Source organism: Erpetoichthys calabaricus, chromosome 16 (assembly GCF_900747795.2).
Source record: "Erpetoichthys calabaricus chromosome 16, fErpCal1.3, whole genome shotgun sequence".
NCBI classification, from domain to species: Eukaryota; Metazoa; Chordata; class Cladistia; order Polypteriformes; family Polypteridae; genus Erpetoichthys; species Erpetoichthys calabaricus.
This window is the reverse complement of record NC_041409.2, coordinates 78,352,632-78,377,561: the sequence shown is the minus strand read 5'-3', so window position 1 is coordinate 78,377,561 and position 24,930 is coordinate 78,352,632. Positions and strand designations below refer to the sequence as shown.

The 24,930-nt window shown below is 37.9% G+C and overlaps 1 protein-coding gene across 5 annotated transcripts in view; it reads right to left on the bottom strand.

The window, feature by feature from the left end:
* The window catches only part of LOC114667066 (serine/threonine-protein phosphatase 2A 56 kDa regulatory subunit gamma isoform), a 149,066-nt gene that overhangs the window by 9,636 nt on the left and 114,500 nt on the right, over positions 1-24,930 (bottom strand). For 4 of the 5 annotated variants that reach the window (XM_028822188.2, XM_028822189.2, XM_028822190.2 and 1 more), the window contains one exon: positions 13,236-13,308. The exons of the other annotated variant lie outside the window; for it this stretch is intronic. In XM_028822188.2, coding sequence (XP_028678021.1) covers positions 13,236-13,308 — 73 coding nt within the window. The remainder of the gene's footprint in view (positions 1-13,235; positions 13,309-24,930) is intronic. 5 annotated transcript variants of the gene reach the window in all.

Sequence of the window (24,930 nt, the reverse complement as noted above, 5' to 3'; positions counted from 1 at the left end):
AGAAAGAAAAAAGGAAAGAGAGAAAAATGATCAAACATTTGAGAACAGTGATGTGCGAAACCAACTTGGGAGTGTGTAAAGGGCAACATTTTATCTGCTAATTTTTTCTTGTTGGAATATTACCGAGTGTTGGAATCTAGTTGCTGGAGCAGGAAAGTGGTGGAGTCTGCTGGTGAGTTTTTTGAGATCATACAAAATGAGAGGTTTGCACCCTAGGTTTTCTCTGTGGGTATTGACAAATGTGGCAGAGAGTCAGGAGGGGAATCTGGGGTGTTGAAGCAACAAAGCTGTTAAGTCAGCCAGAGGGAAGTTGCAGTAGTCTTTGTCCAGGAGTGGCTTTGTGACAGCTGGGCTCTGTGCTACACAGGCTGCCCTGGACTTTGCTAGGCTTCCTCTTTGAGTTTCCTGAATGGAAGGTTTGGCACTTTGTGTGGAGGATTGGTTGATAACTTTTAGTATTTACAGAACTCTTTTGGTATTTATGAAGAATGGTAACACTCGTTTTTTTGGTTATCTATGTATTTATTGTTGTAGAACTACACTGTGCTACACTTATTCATTTGTTGAATACTATATTCATTTATGTTTGAATAAAACTGTATGATGCACTTCTTTGACCCAATCTTACTGTTTTTCTCTGCACTAGTCCATCCCTGTCATGACTATTGGTTTCTCGAGTTCAAAAAGATAACAAGGCTATGGAGAACCTAGTGTATCACAGCTTTACAAAATAAATTACAGGTATCTGAAAACAGACTTAAGCCTAAAACGTAAGTCTACCAGCACTAGAGCAAGAGCTGCTTAATCAGAACTTAATATGCAATCATAACACACGGATGAAAGAATAATACAGGAATGAGGGCTTTAGCTCTCTCATTGCCTGGAAAGCCTTTCACCAAAAGTATTTCCTTTAACAACAATATACTTCCACTACAAGAAAAAGATAACTATTCTGGTAGGGGAGACTCCCAAGAGAAGTGTACACAAATTTAAACTATACTGTGTTGAAGAGGGGAAAAATGAATGTTATTCAATTTACCTTAATTAAAAATTAGATTTACATAACATCCCTCAATTCAAATGTTCACTCCTTAACACAGGGACCTTAAGAACAAAATCACAACTGAAAATGGTAACAGCAAGCATGGAAGAATGAAAAAGGTGAAGAGGAATATAATATCAGTTATTACAAATCTTTCTAGTAATACAAAGTAGCAAAGGAGGAGGTGTGGCATACTGTATGTTAAAATAATATTAAAGCACAACAGACCCAACATAGAAGAAAACAACGGTTCAGAACCACTCTGGGTAGGATAGCAAGCAAGCTAAAATTCCACAATTTTAGTGAGTGGAATTTGTTACAGGCCAACACATTCTGCTGTGTCAAAACAATATTATCTGTGATGTAAAGACAATGTGATGATCCTAATTCATCTAAATTCCTACAATGCCAAACTAGACCTTGTCCTTTATAACACTGATTGATCTGTTCTGACCACAACAGGATTAAATTTGAAATCATCTTACAAAACACACAAAGAAAAAATTAAAAATGTAGAAAGTCTAGTCTAATCTACTGGGATAATGAAACACCTATAAAACATGGGCCGGGGGGAGTTGGCAGTATTTTGATGTTGTAAATAATTAATGTTACCAAAAAAAAATTAGATCCAGGCCCAAAACAAACTTATTTCACAAAAAAAAAAAAATGGAAACAAAAATATTGGCCTAAAAATGATGAATGAAGATATTACTGAAATCATAAAAAGATTACCCTTCAGAAAAATAAAGCAAAAAAATCTAAGCCTATAGCAAAGATGGAAACTTCATCTAGGGATGAAAAAGAATCAGAAAAGTTAAAAATTAATCCTGAAGAAGAACTGGTATGAAAGCAGACATACAGAAAACAATTGTTTTACACTTGATTCTACTAAAAAGAGCACTATGATTCAAGAAGCCTCAAAGATAGACATGTAAAAATCATTGAAAATGAGCAGCAAATACTTAAGTTTGAATAAAACTACACAATTAACATGTGCTTTAAACAGTGAAAATTGATTAAAACCTCAGACTGGATTGGATTATAATAGTAGAACTGAGAAAAAAAGACCATTATAAACCTTTAGAAAACATATTCAAGTAATCACTTCAGGCAGGATAAGTACTAGATGAATGGGAAGATGATTCCAATGCACAGGAATAGTGACAAGATGGATTCCAGTAATCAAAGACTGATAAGCCTTACATGGGTTGTAAATAATAAATGTATGAATATAATTAACATATAAAATTGCTTTTTAATGTCTGCTCATTACATATATTTTATATAAAAGGAAATAAAGGACAATCATCAAGATGATTGCCATGATGATTTTAATAGTAGAGCTTTAATCCTGTAACACTGACATCATTGTACCTAGGGTTGGGTGTTAGCGCTGATGTCCCAAATCGATTCAATACTGATTCACAATGCCCCAAATCGATATCAATTTGATCTTAACTGAATTAACATGCACTGATATATTTGAAGTGGTGGCTTTTATAGAGATTATGTAATGTACAGAGAACATAAATATAATGTGAGAAATTTCTGTAACACCTTATTTGAAGGGGGTCTGGATGTGGAGCAAAATATCACTGCTCTTTAAAAAAGAAAACTTTCACAGCATTGCACTGATTCAACATGTGCATCGCCACATCAGGGTCCTCAAATTTTATGTAGGGGGGCTCCACATATCAATACAATGCAATGTCATCCACTTTATAAAACATCTATATCACCTTGTGAATAATAATATTAATTAATAATCAAATATTGCTTCTTAAATAATCAATGCTATTCAATAACATATTCATGTGTTATTAATCTCCAAGTAGACATCCTTTAACTAAACTGTTAGCCAAATTTATTCCTCTATTTGACATTTAAAATAATATGAATTAGGAGACTCGTGTCTTTCTATAATTGTACAATTTACACATAATTTTCAGTTGCTCACGTGCAGTAGTAAGATTAATCAGTCTCGAAAATGTCCCCACAGTTCCTCCTCAGACAAAAAGGAAGTGTTTTAAATTGAGGATCTAGAGCTCATGCAAGCTGATAGCAGTGTTGGATGTATGGAACATAAAAGAAAAAGAACTGGTCATCGTGACTGACAACGCCACTAATATGATCTGTGTTGTACAGTTTATAGAGATACTTCACACTGGCTGCTTTGTGCACACGCATCCTTTGGTATCGCAGGCTGCCATAAAAATTCCAATAATTGCCCACTTGCTTGGTCGGGTGAGGCACGTTGCAAACTTTTTCCACCATAGCAGTACAGCTAGCCATGTGTTTAAAGAGAAACAGCATTTATTGGACTTGCCAACACACAAACAGGGACTTCAGGGGAATTTTACAGCAATGGGTACAGGTTTTGGGTTATGACTATCTCATCCTATAACTATTCTACAGATATAAACGAGTAAATTAAACCCAAAAATGCTCTCTTTTCAACCATATTCAAATCAAAACTGAACTGGTCTCTTCAATTTACTTCATCATTATTCCCTTTCCAATTCCATCAAGTATTGCATCTTTATCAAAAACTCTGGGATCTTTAAGAACCAGTAACCCCGCGATTCTCGAAAGAATCGCAAATCCAAGAATGGCAATCAGTTTTTGTTCCCTCCGATATTTGGAGGGATGAAATATCATGGAGGGTGGGTGCGTCCTGGGAAATGTTCATTTAATGAAATAAACATATTTGTACTAAAGTAGTTTCTTTTTGGAGCTGTGTCATGGCGGATCTGGCATGGAGGGATACATTACAATTACCGTTATGTGATTCACATATACCACACTGACTGCTGGCACAGTGGATTAGAGCAAGTGTAGTTTACACGTTGTGTTGTTTGTGCGCCACGTCCTGACTCTGGGAAGTATGGGCTCGGTGTTGTATTACTAATCGTTGAGCTCTTTCCATTTGGTGCCGTGACTCATTTACCTCTGCTGTGTCAGTCCGTTAGTTGAGCTCTTTCATTGTGGAGCCGTGACGTCTTTGCCTCTGGTGTTTTTGAAGCGCATTTTAGGAGCCTCCATGTATTGTTTTTATCCATGCAGTCTCGTGTTTGTTTTTTTCTATGGCTGTGTCGTTAGATAGATGTCGTTTGCTGATGGCGGCGGATTCACGTGCTGAAGTGACGATGGCGGTGGACATTACTAAACGAAGCTGGTATATGTGGTGGTGTGGGAGGTTCGCGTTCGGGCAGCGGTGGTAGTGTGTACGGCTTGCCTGTTGCCTCTGGCATCTGTGCATATATACTGTACAACCTGGCGTGCACGCTTTACCTGAAGTTTAGTTTACAGGTCGTTATCCATACTGTTTCAGAAGCGCGTTGTGGGCGCCTTCGTTCATTGTTTTTATCCATACTGGCTCGTTCTTGTATTTCCGTCAGTTGAGCTCTTTCTTTTTGGAGCCGTGAATTCTTTGCATCTAGTGTTCCTGAAGTGCGTTGTAGGAGCCTATGTTTATTGTTTTTATCCATGCGGTCTCGTATTTGGTTTTCTGTGGCTGTGTCATTAGGTAGACATCGTTTACCGTTACCGTTATGTGATTCAAATATGCCACACAGACTACTGCCACAGTGGATTAGAGCAAGTTTAGTTTACAGGTTGTGTTGTATAGATGCCACCTACTGACTCTGGGGCACTGAGGCGCAGTGCGCATGCGCTTCGGTGCGTCCGCCGTCCGTGCATAAATTAAACTGTCGTTTAGTAATATAGATGAGGTCACATGCTGAATTTACAATTCAAATATGTGTGTTACATTCTCTTCTTTAGAATGTCTATAGAAGACTGCCACAAATTTAGAGTTATGACAGATAATTCTGGCCGAGGATAGTTCCAGATAGGTTATGTTGTTGGGTCCATAACACCAATGCCCGAGTGTTAACTGCTCTGGAGACTAACATTTTATTGCAATTAAAATGTCTCCTGCTACATTACCAGGCAATAATAGTTTTTGAAAGGGGGTAAGAGAAAGATTGGAATTGTCTCATAAAAGAAAAATACATGGAAAACAAATAAGATTACAGGGTAGGGGAGAGACACAATCTGTGAAGACAATTAAACTGAATGAACTACTAAAATGTTTAGAAGATAAATACCTTGTACACAGTCATAAATCTGTAAATTTGGTTGACCACCTCATATGTCTTATGACAAGGAAAGGGGTATTTTCAGTTTGTCATAATAGACAGAAAGCAATACCAAATAAAGATGCAATAGCAAACCCTTGCCATCCCGTAATAGTGACCAAAAAACCTAAATGTGTGGATGGTTAAAGCAGAAACTGAGCCCTCTAGGGCTTGTAAAGCAGCAAAAAGTAGTAAGCAATATAAAAAACAAAACAAAATAATTTAGATTATACTGGGAGCTGATTTCCTGGAACATGCACAACCTTTAACTGTCAGGGAACAAATACTTGAATACCTTTGCAAGACCATGGAGAGAAGCTAAAGGACTGACTTCCAACTGGCAAATCAACTTTACTAAGACTGGGGGTAACAGACTTCTAATCGCACCCATGTAAAGGTACCCAGCCTTCTTTCTATACTCTGCCATATCAGACGTATAGGACGAGTCTAACAGTAATAAATAAAGATTCAGTTCCCATACGAAATTACATTTTACTGTAACTTAATACATATGAAGACTAACTAATTGAGGTCACAGGCAGTAAACAGGAGATGGTTTAAAACAAGTGCAAAGGAATTAGGAGAAAATATTTTCTAAATGTTATTTGGGATTACTGGATGGTCAACCACATGGCTAACATGGCATAGCTCAAACACTGAAGCCTTTTGTGTGGACAGATCGAAGACATCCCCTAATGGATGGACATAAGACAATCAAAGGCCACTCTGAACTATCTTAAGACAATTGTACAGTGTTCCCCCCGCAATGTTTTCAGGTATATGCAGTTTAAAAACATTAATTTAAGAAATCCCAAAATTAAAAATTAATAAAATTGAATGAATCGCACACCTGACTGTTGAACTACATCCAGCATGAATGATCCCAATGTCCACTGTTTTTGATGTCACCGGCTGCAGCCACCTTTCCTCTCACTGTGAGTCATTCTATAGTATCCGTGGTTTAAACGTTATCCATGCTTATGGTATAGATATAAATATAACTTTTATTTTGCTTAATATAATAAAACCTTGCTATGGATTCCTTATCTGCGGCTACAAAAGTATAAACCATTTCACAACACACATCATCTGCTCATGCCTATTCACAGCTGTGCACAGTAGAAAAAAAGAATTCCTGAGCAGCACCTCACAGCAGCAGCAATAACAGGTCTGTTAAGTGCTTAGATCTCTAAGGGCTGCACGTGTGCTGCAGTGAATGGATTAATGTGTGTCTACACTGTGGCAAGCGGCATGGGTATCCTGTTGAATCTCTTTTTGATTGTAGCTGGGGTTTTTACTTGTTCCCTGTGAATGAGGAAGTTCCATTAAGTACAAATTCATAAGTTTGCACTGGGCCCCTGTCCTTTGCACACAACCCCAGTTGCTACCACCGACGAGATAGTATAGCAAGATCTTTAGATCAGAGCTGCCACGGCTGCTCATGGCCATTGGTGGAGCCCTAGAAGACGATAAAACATGACAACAGAGGAAGAAAAAGTTGTAATAAGCTTTCCATACAAGAAACTGCAGAAGGCTCCTTACAGAGTTTGATTCGTAAGGGTGGTGGGTGGGGGAGATAAAGAATATACCCCGTATGGATACAGGGGGACTACCTATAGGTTTCTTCAGTTGTTTGTAGGAGTAAATACAGCATTTATAAATCAGCAAAAAATGCTTTCATTTTATTATAATTCTAATGTATTAATATCTCTGTCGTGGTTACTGGGGACGGATGCATTATAATCTTTCCAAGAATGACTGCAATTCTATAAGACCAAATTCCAAGGGGCCATGGGTTCCCTGCTAGATTGTACCCTTGTTTGTCAAACCAACATCTGTTATGACAGCACATTGGGGAGTGTGGTGTGACTTTACATGTTATTATGCATTCTAAGATAGGTATTTAAGTTTGCTTCCAGTTTTCCTTATAATAATTGGATAGCCTCTGCCTGCATGTAACTGAAAAAACAGGTTCAGAAAATGATTGTGTTGTTTATCAGTTTTATAGTATAATCAGTACCGTTTTATATTAAAATAAAGGACTAGGACTAAACTAAATAAATGTTACATGCATTATTTTGCAATTTATACTGCTGTTTAGTCACCACAAATGCTGACCGAGTATAAACGAAATATGATCGCAAATGCTGTTTGGACAATTAAAGATTAGTCCAAATATCATTCAAGTGACTGTAGTGTCTCACACAAATGAGTAATCTATAGCAAACATAATATCCAAGGAAAGAACCTTCACTACCAAGGATGTGAAACCCCAGGATAGGGCTGTGTGATTTTTTCAATTAAATTGTTTTAATTTAAAGTAACCTCCTTAGCATTACATTTTATTCGCAAAAAAACATGTAAAAAAAGTTGCATTTTTTTGTCATGAAAAAATATTAAATCTGAAATGTACAGTGCATCCAGAAAGTATTCACAGCGCATCACTTTTTCCACATTTTGTTATGTTACAGCCTTATTACAAAATGGATTAAATTCATTTTTTTCCTCAGAATTCTACACACAACACCCCATAATGACAACGTGAAAAAAGTTTACTTGAGGTTTTTGCAAATTTATTAAAAATAAACAAATTGAGAAAGCACATGTACATAAGTATTCACAGCCTTTGCTCAATACTTTGTCGACGCACCTTTGGCAGCAATTACAGCCTCAAGTCTTTTTGAATATGATGCCACAAGCTTGGCACACCTATCCTTGGCCAGTTTCGCCCATTCCTCTTTGCAGCACCTCCAAGCTCCATCAGGTTGGATGGGAGCGTCGGTGCACAGCCATTTTAAGATCTCTCCAGAGATGTTCAATCGGATTCAAGTCTGGGCTCTGGCTGGGCCACTCAAGGACATTCACAGAGTTGTCCTGAAGCCACTCCTTTGATATCTTGGCTGTGTGCTTAGGGTCATTGTCCTGCTGAAAGATGAACCGTCGCCCCAGTCTGACGTCAAGAGCGCTCTGGAGCAGGTTTTCATCCAGGATAGGTCTGCACATTGCTGCAGTCATCTTTCCCTTTATACTGACTAGTCTCCCAGTCCCTGCCACTGAAAAACATCCCCACAGCATGATGGTGCCACCACCATGCTTCACTGTAGGGATGGTATTGGCCTGGTGATGAGTGGTGCCAGGTTTCCTCCAAACGTGACGCGTAGCATTCACACCAAAGAGTTCAATCTTTGTTTTTCTTTCTCATGGTCTGAGAGTCCTTCAGGTGCCTTTTGGCAAACTCCAGGCGGGCTGCCATGTGCCTTTTACGAAGGAGTGGCTTCCGTCTGGCCACTCTACCATATAGGCCTGATTGGTGGATTGCTGCAGAGATGGTTGCCCTTCTGGAAGGTTCGCCTCTCTCCACAGAGGAGCTCTGACAGAGTGACCATCGGGTTCTTGGTCACCTCCCTGACTAAGGCCCTTCTCTCCCGATCGCTCAGTTTAGATGGCCGGCCAGCTCTAGGAAGAGTCCTGGTGGTTTCGAACTTCTTCCACTTATGGATAATGGAGGCCACTGTGCTCATTGGGACCTTCAAAGCAGCAGAAATTTTTCTGTAACCTTCCCCAGATTTGTGCCTCGAGACAATCCTGTCTCGGAAGTCTACAGACAATTTCTTTGACTTCCTGCTTGGTTTGTGCTCTGACATGAACTGTCAACTGTGGGACCTTATATAGACAGGTGTGTGCCTTTCCAAATCATGTCCAATCAACAAAATTTACCACAGGTGGACTCCAATTAAGCTGCAGAAACATCTCCAGGATGATCAGGGGAAACAGGATGCACCTGAGCTCAATTTTGAGCTTCATGGCAAAGGCTGTGAATACTTATGTACATGTGCTTTCACAATTTTTTTATTTTTAATAAATTTGCAAAAATCTCAAATAAACTTTTTTCACGTTGTCATTATGGGGTGTTGTGTGTAGAATTCTGAGGAAAAAAATGAATTTAATCCATTTTGGAATAAGGCTGTAACATAACAAAATGTGGAAAAAGTGATGCATTGTGAATACTTTCCGGATGCACTGTATAATAATGATACAAACAATAATAGCAATGATGAATAAAAATAATAATATGAAATGAACAATAACAAAAATAAGAATAGTAATAATAATACTACTAATGATGCCAAAACAGTATATAATATGAAAATGAGTCCTTTGTATGGTAAATCTTAAAGCATAATGAAAGACATAATCCAGTTTCAGTGTCAGGACAGTAACAGTGTGTTTCTTTTTGGATTTTCTTTCCAGATTTATCAGTTTCTGAACAGCACAGTGCACAGGTACGAGTTGGACTGTTTTTTTCCCTGTTATAATCCTTTATAATCAATAAAATGTCTAGAAATAGGATGGCCTGGATTGCCCTGCAATGTGCTTGGTGGACCGTCTCTCTTTTGTGGTAGTGTGGATAGTGGATGTGCAGCAATGATTTGTTCTACAAGCTGGCATGTAAATTTTGCATGTGATATAGTTTCGCCAACATTCTGTTTGTATATCAAGAATACATTCCAAATCCGCTGTTCTACCAGATGACAAAATATTGTAGTATTTCTTTTGTTGCCTCTGCAAAATGGGAGAGAAAGCCAATTCTTGATCCACACAATCTACGCCGCCTTTCATGCTATTTTATTCGACCACAGCACAAGAATTTGTAACCTGTTTGCTGCTTTTTGCTTGTACACTGACTGTAGCTGCATTATGTACAGTGCTAAGACGACAAACATCTTTCTTGTCTTTCCATTTCAGTGCTAGCACTTTACCCTTTTGTCAAGCTACTAGCTCACCACACTGTAATTTAGCTTTACCAAAGTCTTCATGCATGCCACATCGGTTGGGACGCACTGTTTCATATATGTCAGTCTTAACTTTGAAGCAAGATGTCAAATAGCTCTGGCCAAGTATAAAAGCTGTCCATGGTTACACAGTAACCTTGATCTAGCAGAGCATCTATCAAAGTCAACAACGATGATGAAACAACGCTGTACTGATTGTATTTCTGATCAAACATTGTCCCTTTCTGTATGTACAGAACCGAATTCCAAATGTATCACATTTAAGATTCACAAAGTTTGTAAAAAAACCTTATGCCAAATCTTACTTTTTTGATGCGATGTACTGTATCCATGACAGTCTGCTTTTATAAGCCATGAGACTTTCATCGATGCCGACCTCACGGTCCGAAATGTAAACGTTCTGAAATCTTGCTACAACTGCCTAGTATATCTTCCAAATTTTCTTCAGTTTGGGTGCTGGATGGGTATTCTCAAAGTCTTCATTGTTGGTAGGTAAAGTGCAGATATTTCATAATCAGTGAAAACTTACACTCAGACAATTTCTTCAAAGAATGGTGCTGCCAAAATTTTGTTCTTGGACCAGTATGATCACTGCCCAGGTTTTACTACAAGTCCTTACAATATCAATAAGCATAAAAAGGCCCAAATATCATCAACAGTTACCGGTTCCCATCTTTTTTAACAGGAAAACTGCTTAGGTGTACACCTAGATGCGAGGGTCACTTTTGGATTCATGAGAATCATTTTCGGGCTCACAATAGGTTTCAGTTTCACCACCTGAGGACAGATTCACTTCATCATCACTGCTTTTATCACTAGGAAGGGTATACAAGACCTGGGCTGCTGAAAAACCTTTCTTACAAGACACCATTATTACGGAGGGGGTTACTGATCATACTTACAGATGAGAGGAGATGACACACCGATACCTTTGCCTATGTGATGCTCAGACCCTCCTATAATATTGCCTGAGTAAAGCTTGGAACTTATGCTGACCGCACTTTTACAGCCTGAGTAATTTTCAATTCTAACGCTTATGCAAGATGCATCTGTACAGTTGCCCAAATGACACTCAGGACTGATGCTTTTCGCCAGTTTTCATAGCCTGGGTAACGCTAGGGTCTAACTCTAAGGAGGTTAATGTTGTAGAGTGATGTTCAAACCTGGAAAAATCACTTTTTAATTTTTTAACTAACTAGATAAAGTTAAACAGTTTAACACTTGGTTAGCTGGTCACGTGTGTACACTCAAAACAAATTATGCAAAGAATATGAGCGCGGTACTTTCTCTTACGAATGAGGTAGTTCCAAAGTTGGTTGCCTGGATTTGGATTGGATATGAAAGATCTGATGTCGAACAAACTATGTAAAATGCAAAATTTGAAAAAAGATGATAGCAGTTTAGTGGCAGCACAGTCAACTTATTTCAGCACTTAAAACAAACATCAGAATGGAACCAGTGTGAGAAAAGAACATGATGAAGACAAAACATGTCCCTAACCAGCAGCTTTGGCGTATTCTTTGTCTTGTTTCCACATGGGACACACAAGACACACTACTTGTAAAATATAACATTACACAGCGTGATTATGTAAAGAGCAGAGTGTGCTTTGTCTGGGACTGGGGGAAGAATATGCTGAAGCCATCCATAGCATGTTCTTACTTCAATCAATTACAGGTCAGAATGCCAAACTTTAAAGGGGAAAGGAAGGAATGTGAAAGAGGATGACCAATCTGTATCAGGTATCATTTTCTGTTAAGGGAAGAATTAAAGAGATGGATTCTATCAACATTAATATGAAAAGGTAGAAACGACTCGAATGCTGCTGTCGTGGACAAGGTTGGTGAAATGGGCCTCCTGCATAACATTTTAAGACTGTCCTTGCGCCCTGGTTAACTGATCATCATAGGAAAGCCTACTCTGACAAAAGGATGTTTAATCTTGGACTATTGTGTCTGGAGTCCCGTGTTGATAAAGTATGGACCGAGTGTTTTTGTGTATATTTATGTATATATACGTGGAGTTAACTTTATGGGTGTGTCCATCATAGTTAAGTGATTGGGGTGGAGGCTAAATGTAATTTTTTATATTCTGTGCCCTGTGTAAAACCTGTACAGTATTTAAAAGTATGTGAATGATTTTGCACGTAATTTGGTGGGGCAGAAAAATAGATAATTAGTGAATAAATATATATTTTTGTCCTTTGGATACTGCAATGCATGACTGTTACAACAAGAATTTCAGTTAAGATTCAAATGACAATGTAGCACATCTTGCCTGGAGTTTAGGGTGTTTGTTACAAAACATACATTCTAGTTCATTATGTGCCAAACTCTCGATAATCCATATACTTTTGTCCAAGTGTAGATTATTCACAGAACATGTAAAATGTTAGGTTAAATGTTTTGTGAATCCATTATACTTGCACAAAGATTTTTTGTGTATTATCCACATATCATTGGATTTATAATCTATCCTAGTGTCTTAACAGCAATATTTAGTGCAATGCCAGATGAGGTGTAAGAGTGCTATAAAAATCCATTACTATACTACTTCCACAAAGATGTATTTGCTCAAAGGAAAGAATCACACTCCACTTTCTGTAACTTAGTGAGAAAGTGATGTTCTACATTATCTCCAATAGGAAATAAAAATGTAACTGTAACAAGCATCTGTTCAGAATTTGACAAAAACTCATTAATCTAATTTTAAAATAAGCAGGCTGGATCTGTGCTGAACTTGCATAGAACTGTTATTTTATTTGCTGTTTTATCCCATAAAAAAGAACCACTTCAGATGGGGCCCCCTTGTCATATGATGTAGCCTTCTCAGTCAGATAAAGACTGAAACAGAGTTTCACATATTATTTTCAAAACATAATATTGTACTTGTTCTGCTATGTAATTAACAGTTGATTGGGTTGTTTTGTTTTTGTTTTGTTCGATAAATAACCTACTACTATACTGACATGTATAGGAGACAGTTCAGTGTAGTTACCTCAGTGATTTTACTACTGACATCTTAAGGTTTATTATTATTACCATTATTATGTTTTGCTTTTGTGTATCCTGTTCATAAAAAGGATCTACTCCATAAAGTACACTTTAAATGATGATGTATGTTCGTATTTGAGGAATGTACTTTTAAAATGACATTGCAACACACGACTTTAAAAGTTCTATCAATTTAACTTTGTATAAGGTTAAAATACTTAAAACACATACAGATAAACTTGCTGCTTAAAACTGACTGAATACACACCTGTGGATTTGACTTTGCAAGATGTTCTATCTTGATCCACGCCTCTTCCCTCTCTTTAGATTTTAGCTTCTCTCTAATAAAACAGATAATAAAAATGAGTAATTAATTTTCTGATCCTCCTTATACCAGATTTGCAAGAAGGTTGTTACTGATTTCAATTAAAATTTTTAGCTTTACGTATCAAGCCATAACTCTTATCTCATTTTATTGCATACATATTTTTATTCTGTGAATTATTTCTTAAAATGAAACAGCCGTTTTATTTTATTGCCACAAATATCTATTTTCACTTGACACAAACAGCGAGGCAGATCTGTAGAACAGTATTTTGCCCTTTATCACTCCAAGAGAAAATGGCAAGCAATTTAAAAAAAAAAAAAAAAAAAAAATTAAAATGTAGTGTTGTGATTTATATGGCTGGCCATGCATGGTACTTTGTGGCCTCTACAGGCTTAACATGTTGAATGACCCACAGAAAGACAATGTCACATTGACACAATTTTGTTCGTTTGTTTACTAGACCAAGTACACTGATACAATTTCCTATTGAATTTCACTTTTAAAATATTAACTTTTGAAGATAATGTTCTAACCCTGACAGTAAGTTTTAAATCTGGAAATACAATCGATCAATAATAAGTTATTAATATAGTGAACCCTCGTTTATCACGGTTAACCGTTCCAGACTCTACCGCGATAAATGAATTTTCGCGAAGTAGGATTCTTTATTTATAAATCGAATATTTTCGCAGTTAGAGTATAGAAAACCTGTTTACGACCTTTTAAATTCGTTTTTTAACATTATTAAAGCCCTCTAGACACGGAATAACACCCTTTAGTCACCATTACACTCGTATTACCCAATATATTAGACAAAATAAAAGAAAAGACATATTAGACGTTACAAATATCATATTATTATTATTGTACTGTACATTTAATTACATACACACAGTTCTTACACACAACCACTAACCTATGAAGACACAAGCTCAGTAGGAGAGTCTTCAGTTTGTAAGCTGGAGTGCTGATCGCACCCTCAGAGGGCATAGACGCCCCTGGGAAAACCCCTGAAACAGCTGACAGTCTACCTTCACATTGCTCCTTACCCTTCTTACTTGCGCGATAAACCTCTCACGCGGTACTCCGCTTACTTAAAATTATTGTGCAGCGCCTCTCAGCTTTGGAATTGGGTGTTTTGTTTCTCTCTCTCTCTCTCAGACATTCTCTGCTCCTGGCGGAACCGTCACCTCTGACTTGTCATGGAGCACGTTTAAACTTTTGAAAAGAGACAAATGTTTGTTTGCAGTGCTTTGAATAAAGTTCTTTTTTTTCTACAACCTCCTGTGTCTCTGTGTAAATCTGTGACCCAAGCGTGACAAGGTGGTCAGTATCTTCAGCAGGTGCGTTCTTCTTCCGCTGAAGGAGTACTAGGAGTAGGCAGTGGGTGTCTGGGTGCGTGGCTGAAGAACATCTTGATAGGCAGTTGCTGGCGCTGTCTTTTCATATGTGTGAGGAGGCTTAGGTAGGGTATTGCCATCTTTGATCATATCCAAGAGTTTCACCTTCTCCTGGATGGTAAGCATCTTCCTCCGGTGCTTAGTTTCATTATCAGAAGGCTTAGAAAAAGCAGCACGTTTAGGAGCCATCGTGGGGCTTAGATAAAAGTTCTCAGAAAGCGCACGCGTAGTGACGTAAGCGCGTATGAGAAAAAAATCGCGATAGAGTGAAGCCACGAAAGTCGAAGCGTGATATAGCGAGGGATCACTGTACTTCTGTACTACAAATAAGCACATAAAAGCTAATTAAATGAGCTGCAAAAATGATGAGAAATAAGTAGAGAAAGTAAGTTTTGGTTAAAAAAAATCAAAAAACGAATAAAAAAAATCATTTGATAAAAAGGAGAGAGAAAACCATGTGTTAGACTTTACACTCCTAGTAAAACAGCTCACCTTTTAAACAACATAACATTGGTAGGTACTGAACATCTCTTATTTATTTTAGTTATATTCTTCTTATATGATTTGCAAATTTCGATAGTAATGTACTGATTTTTTTTTTTCCAGAAGCCATCATAATGGAATGGAATAGCTTGAATATTAAATAAGCCTATCTGACAAGTCCCCATTCTTCCTTTGGAAGCACAAGAGTCGGAGTCGTAACTTGGTAGGATATCATGAACAGAATCGGGCTTGGTAATGATTCTTCTGCAGTTTCACCTATGGAAAACTTAGCACTTTTACTTACTCTGTAGTCAAGTCTGATCATCTTCGAGGGCTCTGCTTCCTTACTGGAGGAGTCCCAAGTACCTTGGGATCTTGTGCACAACAAACAGAAAAATAGAATGTGGCGACAGCTGTTTTGTGAGTGCTTCAGGAGCCAAGTCTAAAGACAAAGGTCTCGGTTTACCAGCCATTCTACATCTCTGGCCTCATCCTTGGTTATAAGCTGTGGGTAATTTCCAGTCTGGATTCACTGTGGCTGAGTTGATTTGGGATGGACTCCACTGTCACAGAACAGAGCTCATCAACTTTTACAAGCCAGAATGTATCCAAACAGAAGGCAATATATTAAATGAGTATGAACTTTACCTTATCCATCATTATACATAATACTTATAATTATCCAGCATCATCCACTCATCTACTACTGTTCTGGCACAACAATTATTTTATATCATTAACAATTCCTACAAGGTTTTGCTAAAAATAAATGGGAATGTCAGGTCTATTTTTTATTTTAAACAATAGTTATGTTTTGCTTAGAAAGATGATGCACAAGTCAATGATAGCAAAGAAGAGTGAAAATGGTATACACTGAACTGTACAGTCATACAATGGCATGCAAAAGTTTAGGAACCCTTGCTTAAAATGTCTTACTGTGAAAAGTGAACAGAAAATGAACTGATCACCAAAAGGCATAAAGTTAAAGATGACACATTTCTTCTCAGAATTTTATGCAAGATTAGTGTGTTGTTTTTGTTTTGTACAACTGTACAGTGAAAAAAACAAAGTAGCATCATGTAAATGTTTTGGTACTCCTAGATATTTGAGGTCTCAAATAACTTTTACCAAGGTCTCTAACCTTTATTAGCTTACTATGGCTACGGCTTGTTCATAGTCATTCAGAAACGCCAGGTAATGCAAATTGCAAAGCTGTATAAATTCGCTTGACTCTTCAAACACTGTCCCAACAATTAGCATTCATGGACTCCTCCTAAGCAGCTGCCTAGCACTATGAAAAATATTTGATGCTCACAAAACAGGAGAAGGCTACAAGAAGATAGCAAAGTGTTTTCAGGTAGCTTTTTCCTCGGTATGTAATGTTATTAGGAAATGCCAGATGAATGAATGAATGAATGAAAGATAGATAGAGAGATAAGAGACACAGAGAGAGATACTTTATTAATCCCAAGGAGAAATTCACAATTTCAAGTTGAGGTTTGGAAGACAAATAAATCTTGATGAAAGAACTGCTCATTGAATTGCTACAAAGGCAAATAAAACACCCCCGTTTGACTGCAAAAGACCTTCAGGAAGATTTAGCAGACTCTGGAGAAATGGTGCACTGTTTCCTGTGAAATGATGAAGTCAAAATAGAACTATTCCATTTGTGCAAATGTATACTGAAAAAATGGTGCCGATTCCTAGAAAAAAACACCTCTCCAACTATTAAGCATGGGGATGGATCGATCATGCTATGGGTTTGTGTTGCAGTCAGTAGCACAGGGAACATGCCAAGAACATGGAAGAAAGGACTCAAACAAATACTAGCAAATTCTGAAAGGAAACATGACACCATCTGTAAAAAAAAATTGAAGTTAAAAAGAAGTTGGGTCTTTCAACAAGATAATGATTCAAAATACCTCAAAATCTATAATGGAATACCTGAAGAGGCACAAGCCGACTGTTTTGCCATGACCCTCACAGTCCACCGAACTAAACATCATTGAAAACCTGTGGATAGATCGCAAAAGAGCAGTGCATGCAAGACAGCTCAAGAATCTTACAGAATTAGAAGCCTTTTGCAAGGATGAATACCCAATTAAAAATTAAAAGACTCTTAGCTGGCTACAAAAACCATTTACAACCTGTGATACTCGCCATGGGGGTTCTTACTAAGCACTGGCCATGTCAGGTGTGCAAAATTTAGCTTCAGGCCCTTTTCATTTTTTTGATATTTTGTACCTATGAATGATGGACATAAACATGTAATATTGCTTAAATATTAAAGAAAGGTGTTATCTTTAACTTTATGCCTTTCAGTGATCAATTCATCTTCTGCTCACTAACTATTCACGGTAACAGACATTTTAAACAAGGGTGCTCAAACGTTCGCAATGCACTGTATATGCTTACATTTTATGCAGTTTTAGTTATGTGCAATTTACTTTGGCAAAAAAATATCCCTCTAATATAATAAAAACAATCTTGGGACGAGATGAGACTAATCCTGCAACGAGACGTGACTTTTTGAAGAGACTTTTTGGAAGCAAGTCACGTGAGACAGAGACTTTTACCATGAGATTCTTTCAAGTCACGCCCTATTACTTGCAACTATTTTCAAACAAGACCACGGTCATCACGTGCATTCCGGCACTTAACCTGGACAGACACCAATCTATTAAAGGGCTTACTTATGAACACACACACACACACACACACACACACACACACACACACACACACACACACACTTACGAAGATCCAGTTTAGAATCACCCATTCACCTAAATATGGCAGCAAGAAACGAAGTCAAACAAATTAATGCGAAAATTGTTGATCGGTTACACGGCAAATTGATTAAATGTGTATCAATAGACTATGCTGAAGCAATTGGTGGTGATCGTGCAGAAGATGAAAACATCAATTTACAATATCCCACAGAATATCTACAAGCGTTAACACCATCCGGTCTTCCACCAGTCGAATTACTGTTGAAAGAAGGATATACCGTAATGTTATTGCGTAATTTATATATGAATGATGGGCTATGCAATAGGAAAAGATTAGTTGTATTAAAAATTGGTCGAACAATTCTAACATGTAAAATTTTAACAGGCGACAAGAAAGGTAATGTAGTACATATTCCATAAATAACATTAGACATAAAAGGAGATCTTGATACGCCATTCGTATTCAGACGTTTATAGTTTCCCGTAAGAACAGCTTTTGCTATGATAATGAACAAATCACAGGGACAAACATTTGAAAAAATCTGCTTATTTATTACAGAGAAAGAAACGATATTCACTCACAGGCAGTTGTATGTTGCGTTATCACAATGTAAATCCAAAAACGTAATCAAAATTCAATGCTATCTTGAAGAAAAGTTCATTCCAAATATTGTTTTAACTGAAGTTTTAAAGTAAAAGTGAAAATAATGCATATGTAAAAATTCCCATGACCCGGGGGTTGGCGAGCGAAGCCCCCTAGTAAAATATAAAATACAAGAAATAAACAATTCAGAAGTTTCAGATTGTGCACTATTCTGAGCAAATGTTTTCACCACTTTGGATACACACAGCCACAAAAATCCTGTGCTAACTAACCGACACGTTCATTCAAGAGAAAAAGAGAGCACAAGTATAATAATGTACAATGTATTTTATCATAATTTAATGTTAGTAATGTCTTATTGTGTATAATTTATCATTTAAACTTTATCATAGGTATGTAACTGAGAAAAGACTTGTATTGGGTTTGCTACCATACGCAGAATTTGGGCATCCATGATGGGTCTTGAAATGTATCACCTATGTATATGGCAGGGATGGGGTTACTACTATAATTTCTTTTAATTTTTCATAAACATGCTTATCAATATTTATACTATTATTGTATGTAAAAACAAGGTTATTGTAGCATGTCTCGTAAGGTTTAAATGATAAGTCATATGCAGATTTTGATTAAAAATTTACCTCCGTTCCACAATCTTTACAAGACCTATGACTCCGCCTGTAGTTTGTATATTGCCACAACTGTTCCCAGAACGTGCCATGACATTTGCACTTGATACAATCTTGGCACTCAAAGATAATAAAAGCTGATGTACCAGAGAACTTTTTTTAAACTATAGCTCACATTTAACACAGGGGGCTTGGTGATTAGTCTTGATGGATTTACAAACTACAGAGGAGTGTGCCACACTCCTTGTTGACCTGTGAGTATCAGGAAAAACACAACTCTAACTTTATCATTACATTTACTTATAGCAACACCAAAATAGGGATGATGATCAACAATAACATGGCTTATAGACAAAATATTTGCCTTCTGATCCTTCGATGCCAGGACAACAATCTGTTGTTTACCATTAGCATAGGCAAATAGCTGCACAAAGGCTTTAGAAATCAAATGTTCCCATTTACATCATCAGGGATACATTCGAGAGCGTCATCAAATCCAACTTCTTGGAATCTTTATTACTGAAGACATAATATGGGCAAAACACATCACAGCTGTAACCACCAAGTGTCATACGTGTCTTTACCTACTTAGCAGCTTCTAGAGGTACATAGTGGAATCTGTCCTTAATCACTGCTTAACATCCTTCTGTGGCACCTGCTCTTTTCAGTCACCTTCGAATATAGCTGAAAACATCCCTTCTGTTAAGGGAGTATACATCATCTTGCTTCCTTACAAAGGTGAACAGTTTAAAGACCATACATATCACTTTTCAGCTTACTCTGTTCTGTCAACCTGTATGTTGAAATCAGGGGTAGCATCATTAAATTTAGAGACAGTTTTTATAGTCAGATCATTAGGTTACTCAGTGTTCACCAAACTCACAAAAGCATTTAAATTACTTTGATGCTCACTTTTTTTTTAGTATCATCTGTCATGTTTATGGTTTTGTATTAATTGTCTTCTGTTGGGATATTAATGATCTAATCTTGATCATTATGACAATGTCTTAGAATCCTTTGATCTAGTCTCACTTTCACAGCTAAAAAGAATTACTGACACCCTTAAACCAGCCCCCAGTCCTCTGGATATTGTACCACCATGTCTCTTAGTGGAAGCCTTTGATGTGTTGGGCCCACCCTTATTAGCCATTATCAATGATTCTATTAGTTCGGGAGTTGTGCCCTCATTTTTTAAACATGCTGCAGTCCGTCCCCATATAAAAAAAGGCAGAATTAGATCCTGGAGTTTTAGCCAATTTTCGTCCAATTTCCCAACTGCCATTTCTGGCTAAAATTTTAGAAAGAATTATTTATAATCAATTGGTTGATCACCTTAACTCCAATAATTTATTTGAGATCTACCAATCTGGCTTTAGGCATTATCATAGTGTTGAAACGGCACTCCTGAAAGTGTTCAACGACATCTCTCTTATTACTGACTCTGGTGATGTGGCAGTCCTTCTCCTCCTTGACCTGTCCGCTGCCTTTGATACTATTGACCATGATATATTGCTGTTGCGGCTTGAAGTCTTGTTGGGCTTAAAGAGGCTGCTCTTAACTGGTTCAGGTCATATTTAACTGGTAGATACTTTCAGTGACTTTTAATTCATCTTCTTCTTCTACTGCTCCTCTTAAATATGGTGTTCCTCAGGGATCCATTTTGGGTCCTATTTTATTCTCCATATACCTTCATCCTATTGGAGCTATTTTTTTAGGAAATTTAACATTTCTTTTCACTGCTATGCTGATGATACTCAGGTTTATATTCCTGTCTGCAGGTCTACAACAAATCAACTCCAACACTGTCTGTCTGAACTAAAATCCTGGATGGCTACTAATTTTCTTGATCTAAATCAAAATAAAACGGAGGTGCTTATAGTGGGTCCAACAGCTAAAGCCCAAATTGGTTTTGGACTTCTCGGTTCTTTCTCTGTCTTTTCCAAACCTCAAGTCCGCAATTTTGGTGTTACCTTTGATAGTAACCTCTCTTGAGAAACAAGTAAATTCTGTAGTCAAGAGTTGCTTTTTCCAACTTTGTCTATTAGGTGAGATAAAGCCTTTTTTATCTTCTAGGGATCTTGAGATAGCTACTCATGCGTTTATTTTTTCTCGCCTCAATTACTGCAACTTGCTGTATTCTGGGATTAATAAATCCCTGATACACAGGTTACAGTTGGTCCAAAATGCTGCCGCTTGCTTTCTGGTTGGGGCAAGAAAGTATAACTCTGTTTCGCCAATATTAGCTTCTTTACACTGGCTGCCTGTCAGTTTTCGAATTGATTATAAAATCTTGCTGCTAGTTTTTAAATCTTTACATGGGCTTGCTCCTGCCTATTTATCTGAACTGTGTGTTTTACATCAGCCATCTAGAGTGCTTAGATCTTCTGGTCAGCTGTCTCTGGTTGTCCCTCGTACCAAGTGTAAAACTAAGGGGGACAGGGCTTTTGCAGCTGCTGCGCCTCACCTGTGGAACGCTTTACCTCATCACATAAAGGAGTCGTCTACAATAGAACTGTTCAAAACAAGACTAAAGACTCATTTCTATTCACTTGCATTCCATGACCTTCAGTAATACTGATGGTTTCCTCTTTGTGATTATATAACATTATTTCTATTTTTTATGTATATAACATTAGTTCTATTTATTATGTATTTTATTTTATGTTCATATACTTTATTTCTATTTATGTTTTATGTTAATTTGTTTTGTTTTTCTTTTATTCTATTATAGTAAAGCACTTTGGCCACACCATTACTATGTTGTTTTAACTGTGCTATATAAATAAATTGACACTGACATAAATTGACATTAATCTGCTACACCAGTAAGCCCGCGATTCTCAAAAGAATCGCAAATCCAAGAATGGCAATCACTTTCTGTTCCCTCCGATATGTGGAGGGATGCAATACCATGGAGGGTTGGTGCATCCTGGGACATTTGTCATTTAATTAAATAAACATACTTATACCAAAGCGGTTTCTTTTGGAGCTGTGACTCATCTGGTTGTGGTGTTTCAGAAGCGCGTTGTAGGCGCCTTTGTTTATTGTTTTAATCCATGCAGTGTCTTTTTTGTTTTTCTATGGCTGTGTCATCAGGTAGAAGTCGTTTGCTGACGGCGGCGGATTCACGTACTGAAGTGACCATGACGGCGGATCCGGGCATGGAGGGCTACATTACTAAACGAAGGTGGCATATGCGGTGGTGTGGGCGGTCGTCTGTGGTTGTGTCGTTAGGTAGAAGTCGTTTACTGTTAGGAATCATAATCCAACTTACTTTTAATACTGAATTACCGTCATGTGATTCAAATATGCCACACTGACTGCTGGCACAGTGGATTAGAGCAAGTTTAGTTTACAGGTTGTGTTGTTTGGGCGCCACGTACTGACTCTGGGAAGTACGGGCTCGGTTTTGTATTACTAATTGGTGAGCTCTTTCCTTTTGGAGCCGTGACTCCTTTGCCTCTGCTGTGTCAGAAGTGCGTTGTCTGCGCGGTCTCGTTTTTGTTTTTCTGTGGCTGTGTCGTTAGGTAGACGTCGTTTTCTGTTAGGAATCATAATTCAACTTACTTTTAATACTGAATTACTGTCATGTGATTCAAATATGCCACACAGACTGCTGGCAAAGTGGATTAGAGCAAGTTTAGTTTACAGGCTGTGTTGTTTGGGCGCCACCTACTGACTCTGGGAAGCCGCTTTATCCATGCGGTCTGGTCTTTGTTGTTCTGTGGCTGTGTCGTTAGGTAGAAGTCGTTTACTATTAGGAATCATAATCCAACTTACTTTTAATACTGAATTACCGTTATATGATTCAAATATGTGTTGTTTGGGCGCCACCTACTGACCCTGGGGCGCTGAGGCGCAGTGCGCGTCGGTGCATCTGCCGTCCAAGGCGCAGTGCGCATGTGCGTCGGTGTGTCTGCCGTCCGTGCATAAATTAAACTGTCGTTTAGTAATATAGATTATTGTTACTAATCTGTAAGAGGCATGCGGGTAAGAATTATTTTAATTGTGTGCACATGAAAAAGTTGAACACAACTGGATAAACCTCTTTATAGATGTGTAGGACCATTTTTCACAACTTGACATAAACCTGACATTACTATTCACATCATACAAAAGTATTTCTCAAAGTGAGGACCTTGTTGTAGCTGCAAACATACAGTGGTGTGAAAAACTATTTGCCCCCTTCCTGATTTCTTATTCTTTTGCATGTTTGTCACACAAAATGTTTCTGATCATCAAACACATTTAACCATTAGTGAAATATAACACAACTAAACACAAAATGCAGTTTTTAAATGATGGTTTTTATTATTTAGGGAGAAAAAAAAATCCAAACCTACATGGCCCTGTGTGAAAAAGTAATTGCCCCCTTGTTAAAAAATAACCTAACTGTGGTGTATCACACCTGAGTTCAATTTCGTAGCCACCCCCCAGGCCTGATTACTGCCACACCTGTTTCAATCAAGAAATCACTTAAATAGGAGCTGCCTGACACAGAGAAGTAGACCAAAAGCACCTCAAAAAGCTAGACATCATGCCAAGATCCAAAGAAAATTCAGGAACAAATGAGAACAGAAGTAATTGAGATCTATCAGTCTGGTAAAGGTTATAAAGCCATTTCTAAAGCTTTGGGACTCCAGCGAACCACAGTGAGAGCCACTATCCACAAATGGCAAAAACATGTAACAGTGGTGAACCTTCCCAGGAGTGGCCGGCCGACCAAACTTACCCCAAGAGCGCAGACACGACTCATCCGAGAGGTCACAAAAGACCCCAGGACAACGTCTAAAGAACTGCAGGACTCACTTGCCTCAATTAAGGTCAGTGTTCACGACTCCACCATAAGAAAGAGACTGGGCAAAAACGGCCTGCATGGCAGATGTCCAAGACGCAAACCACTGTTAAGCAAAAAGAACATTAGGGCTCGTCTCAATTTTGCTAAGAAAACATCTCAATGATTGCCAAGACTTTTGGGAAAATACCTTGTGGACTGATGAGACAAAAGTTTAACTTTTTGGAAGGCAAATGTCCCGTTACATCTTGGCGTAAAAGGAACACAGCATTTCAGAAAAAGAACATCATACCAACAGTAAAATATGGTGGTGGTAGTGTGATGGTCTGGGGTTGTTTTGCTGCTTCAGGACCTGGAAGGCTTGCTGTGATAGATGGAACCATGAATTCTACTGTCTACCAAAAAATCCTGAAGGAGAATATCCGGCCATCTGTTCGTCAACTCAAGCTGAAGCGATCTTGGGTGCTGCAACAGGACAATGACCCAAAACACACAGCAAATCCACCTCTGAATGGCTGAAGAAAAACAAAATGAAGACTTTGGAGTGGCCTAGTCAAAGTCCTGACCTGAATCCAATTGAGATGCTATGGCATGACCTTAAAAAGGCGGTTCATGCTAGAAAACCCTCAAATAAAGCTGAATTACAACAATTTTGCAAAGATGAGTGGGCCAAAATTCCTCCAGAGCGCTGTAAAAGACTCATTGCAAGTTATCGCAAACGCTTGATTGCAGTTATTGCTGCTAAGGGTGGCCCAACCAGTTATTAGGTTCAGGGGGCAATTACTTTTTCACACAGGGCCATGTAGGTTTGGATTTTTTTTTCTCCCTAAATAATAAAAACCACCATTTACAAACTGCATTTTGTGTTTACTTGTGTTATATTTGACTAATGGTTAAATGTGTTTGATGATCAGAAACATTTTGTGTGACAAACATGCAAAAGAATAAGAAATCAGGAAGGGGGCAAATAGTTTTTCACACCACTGTATATA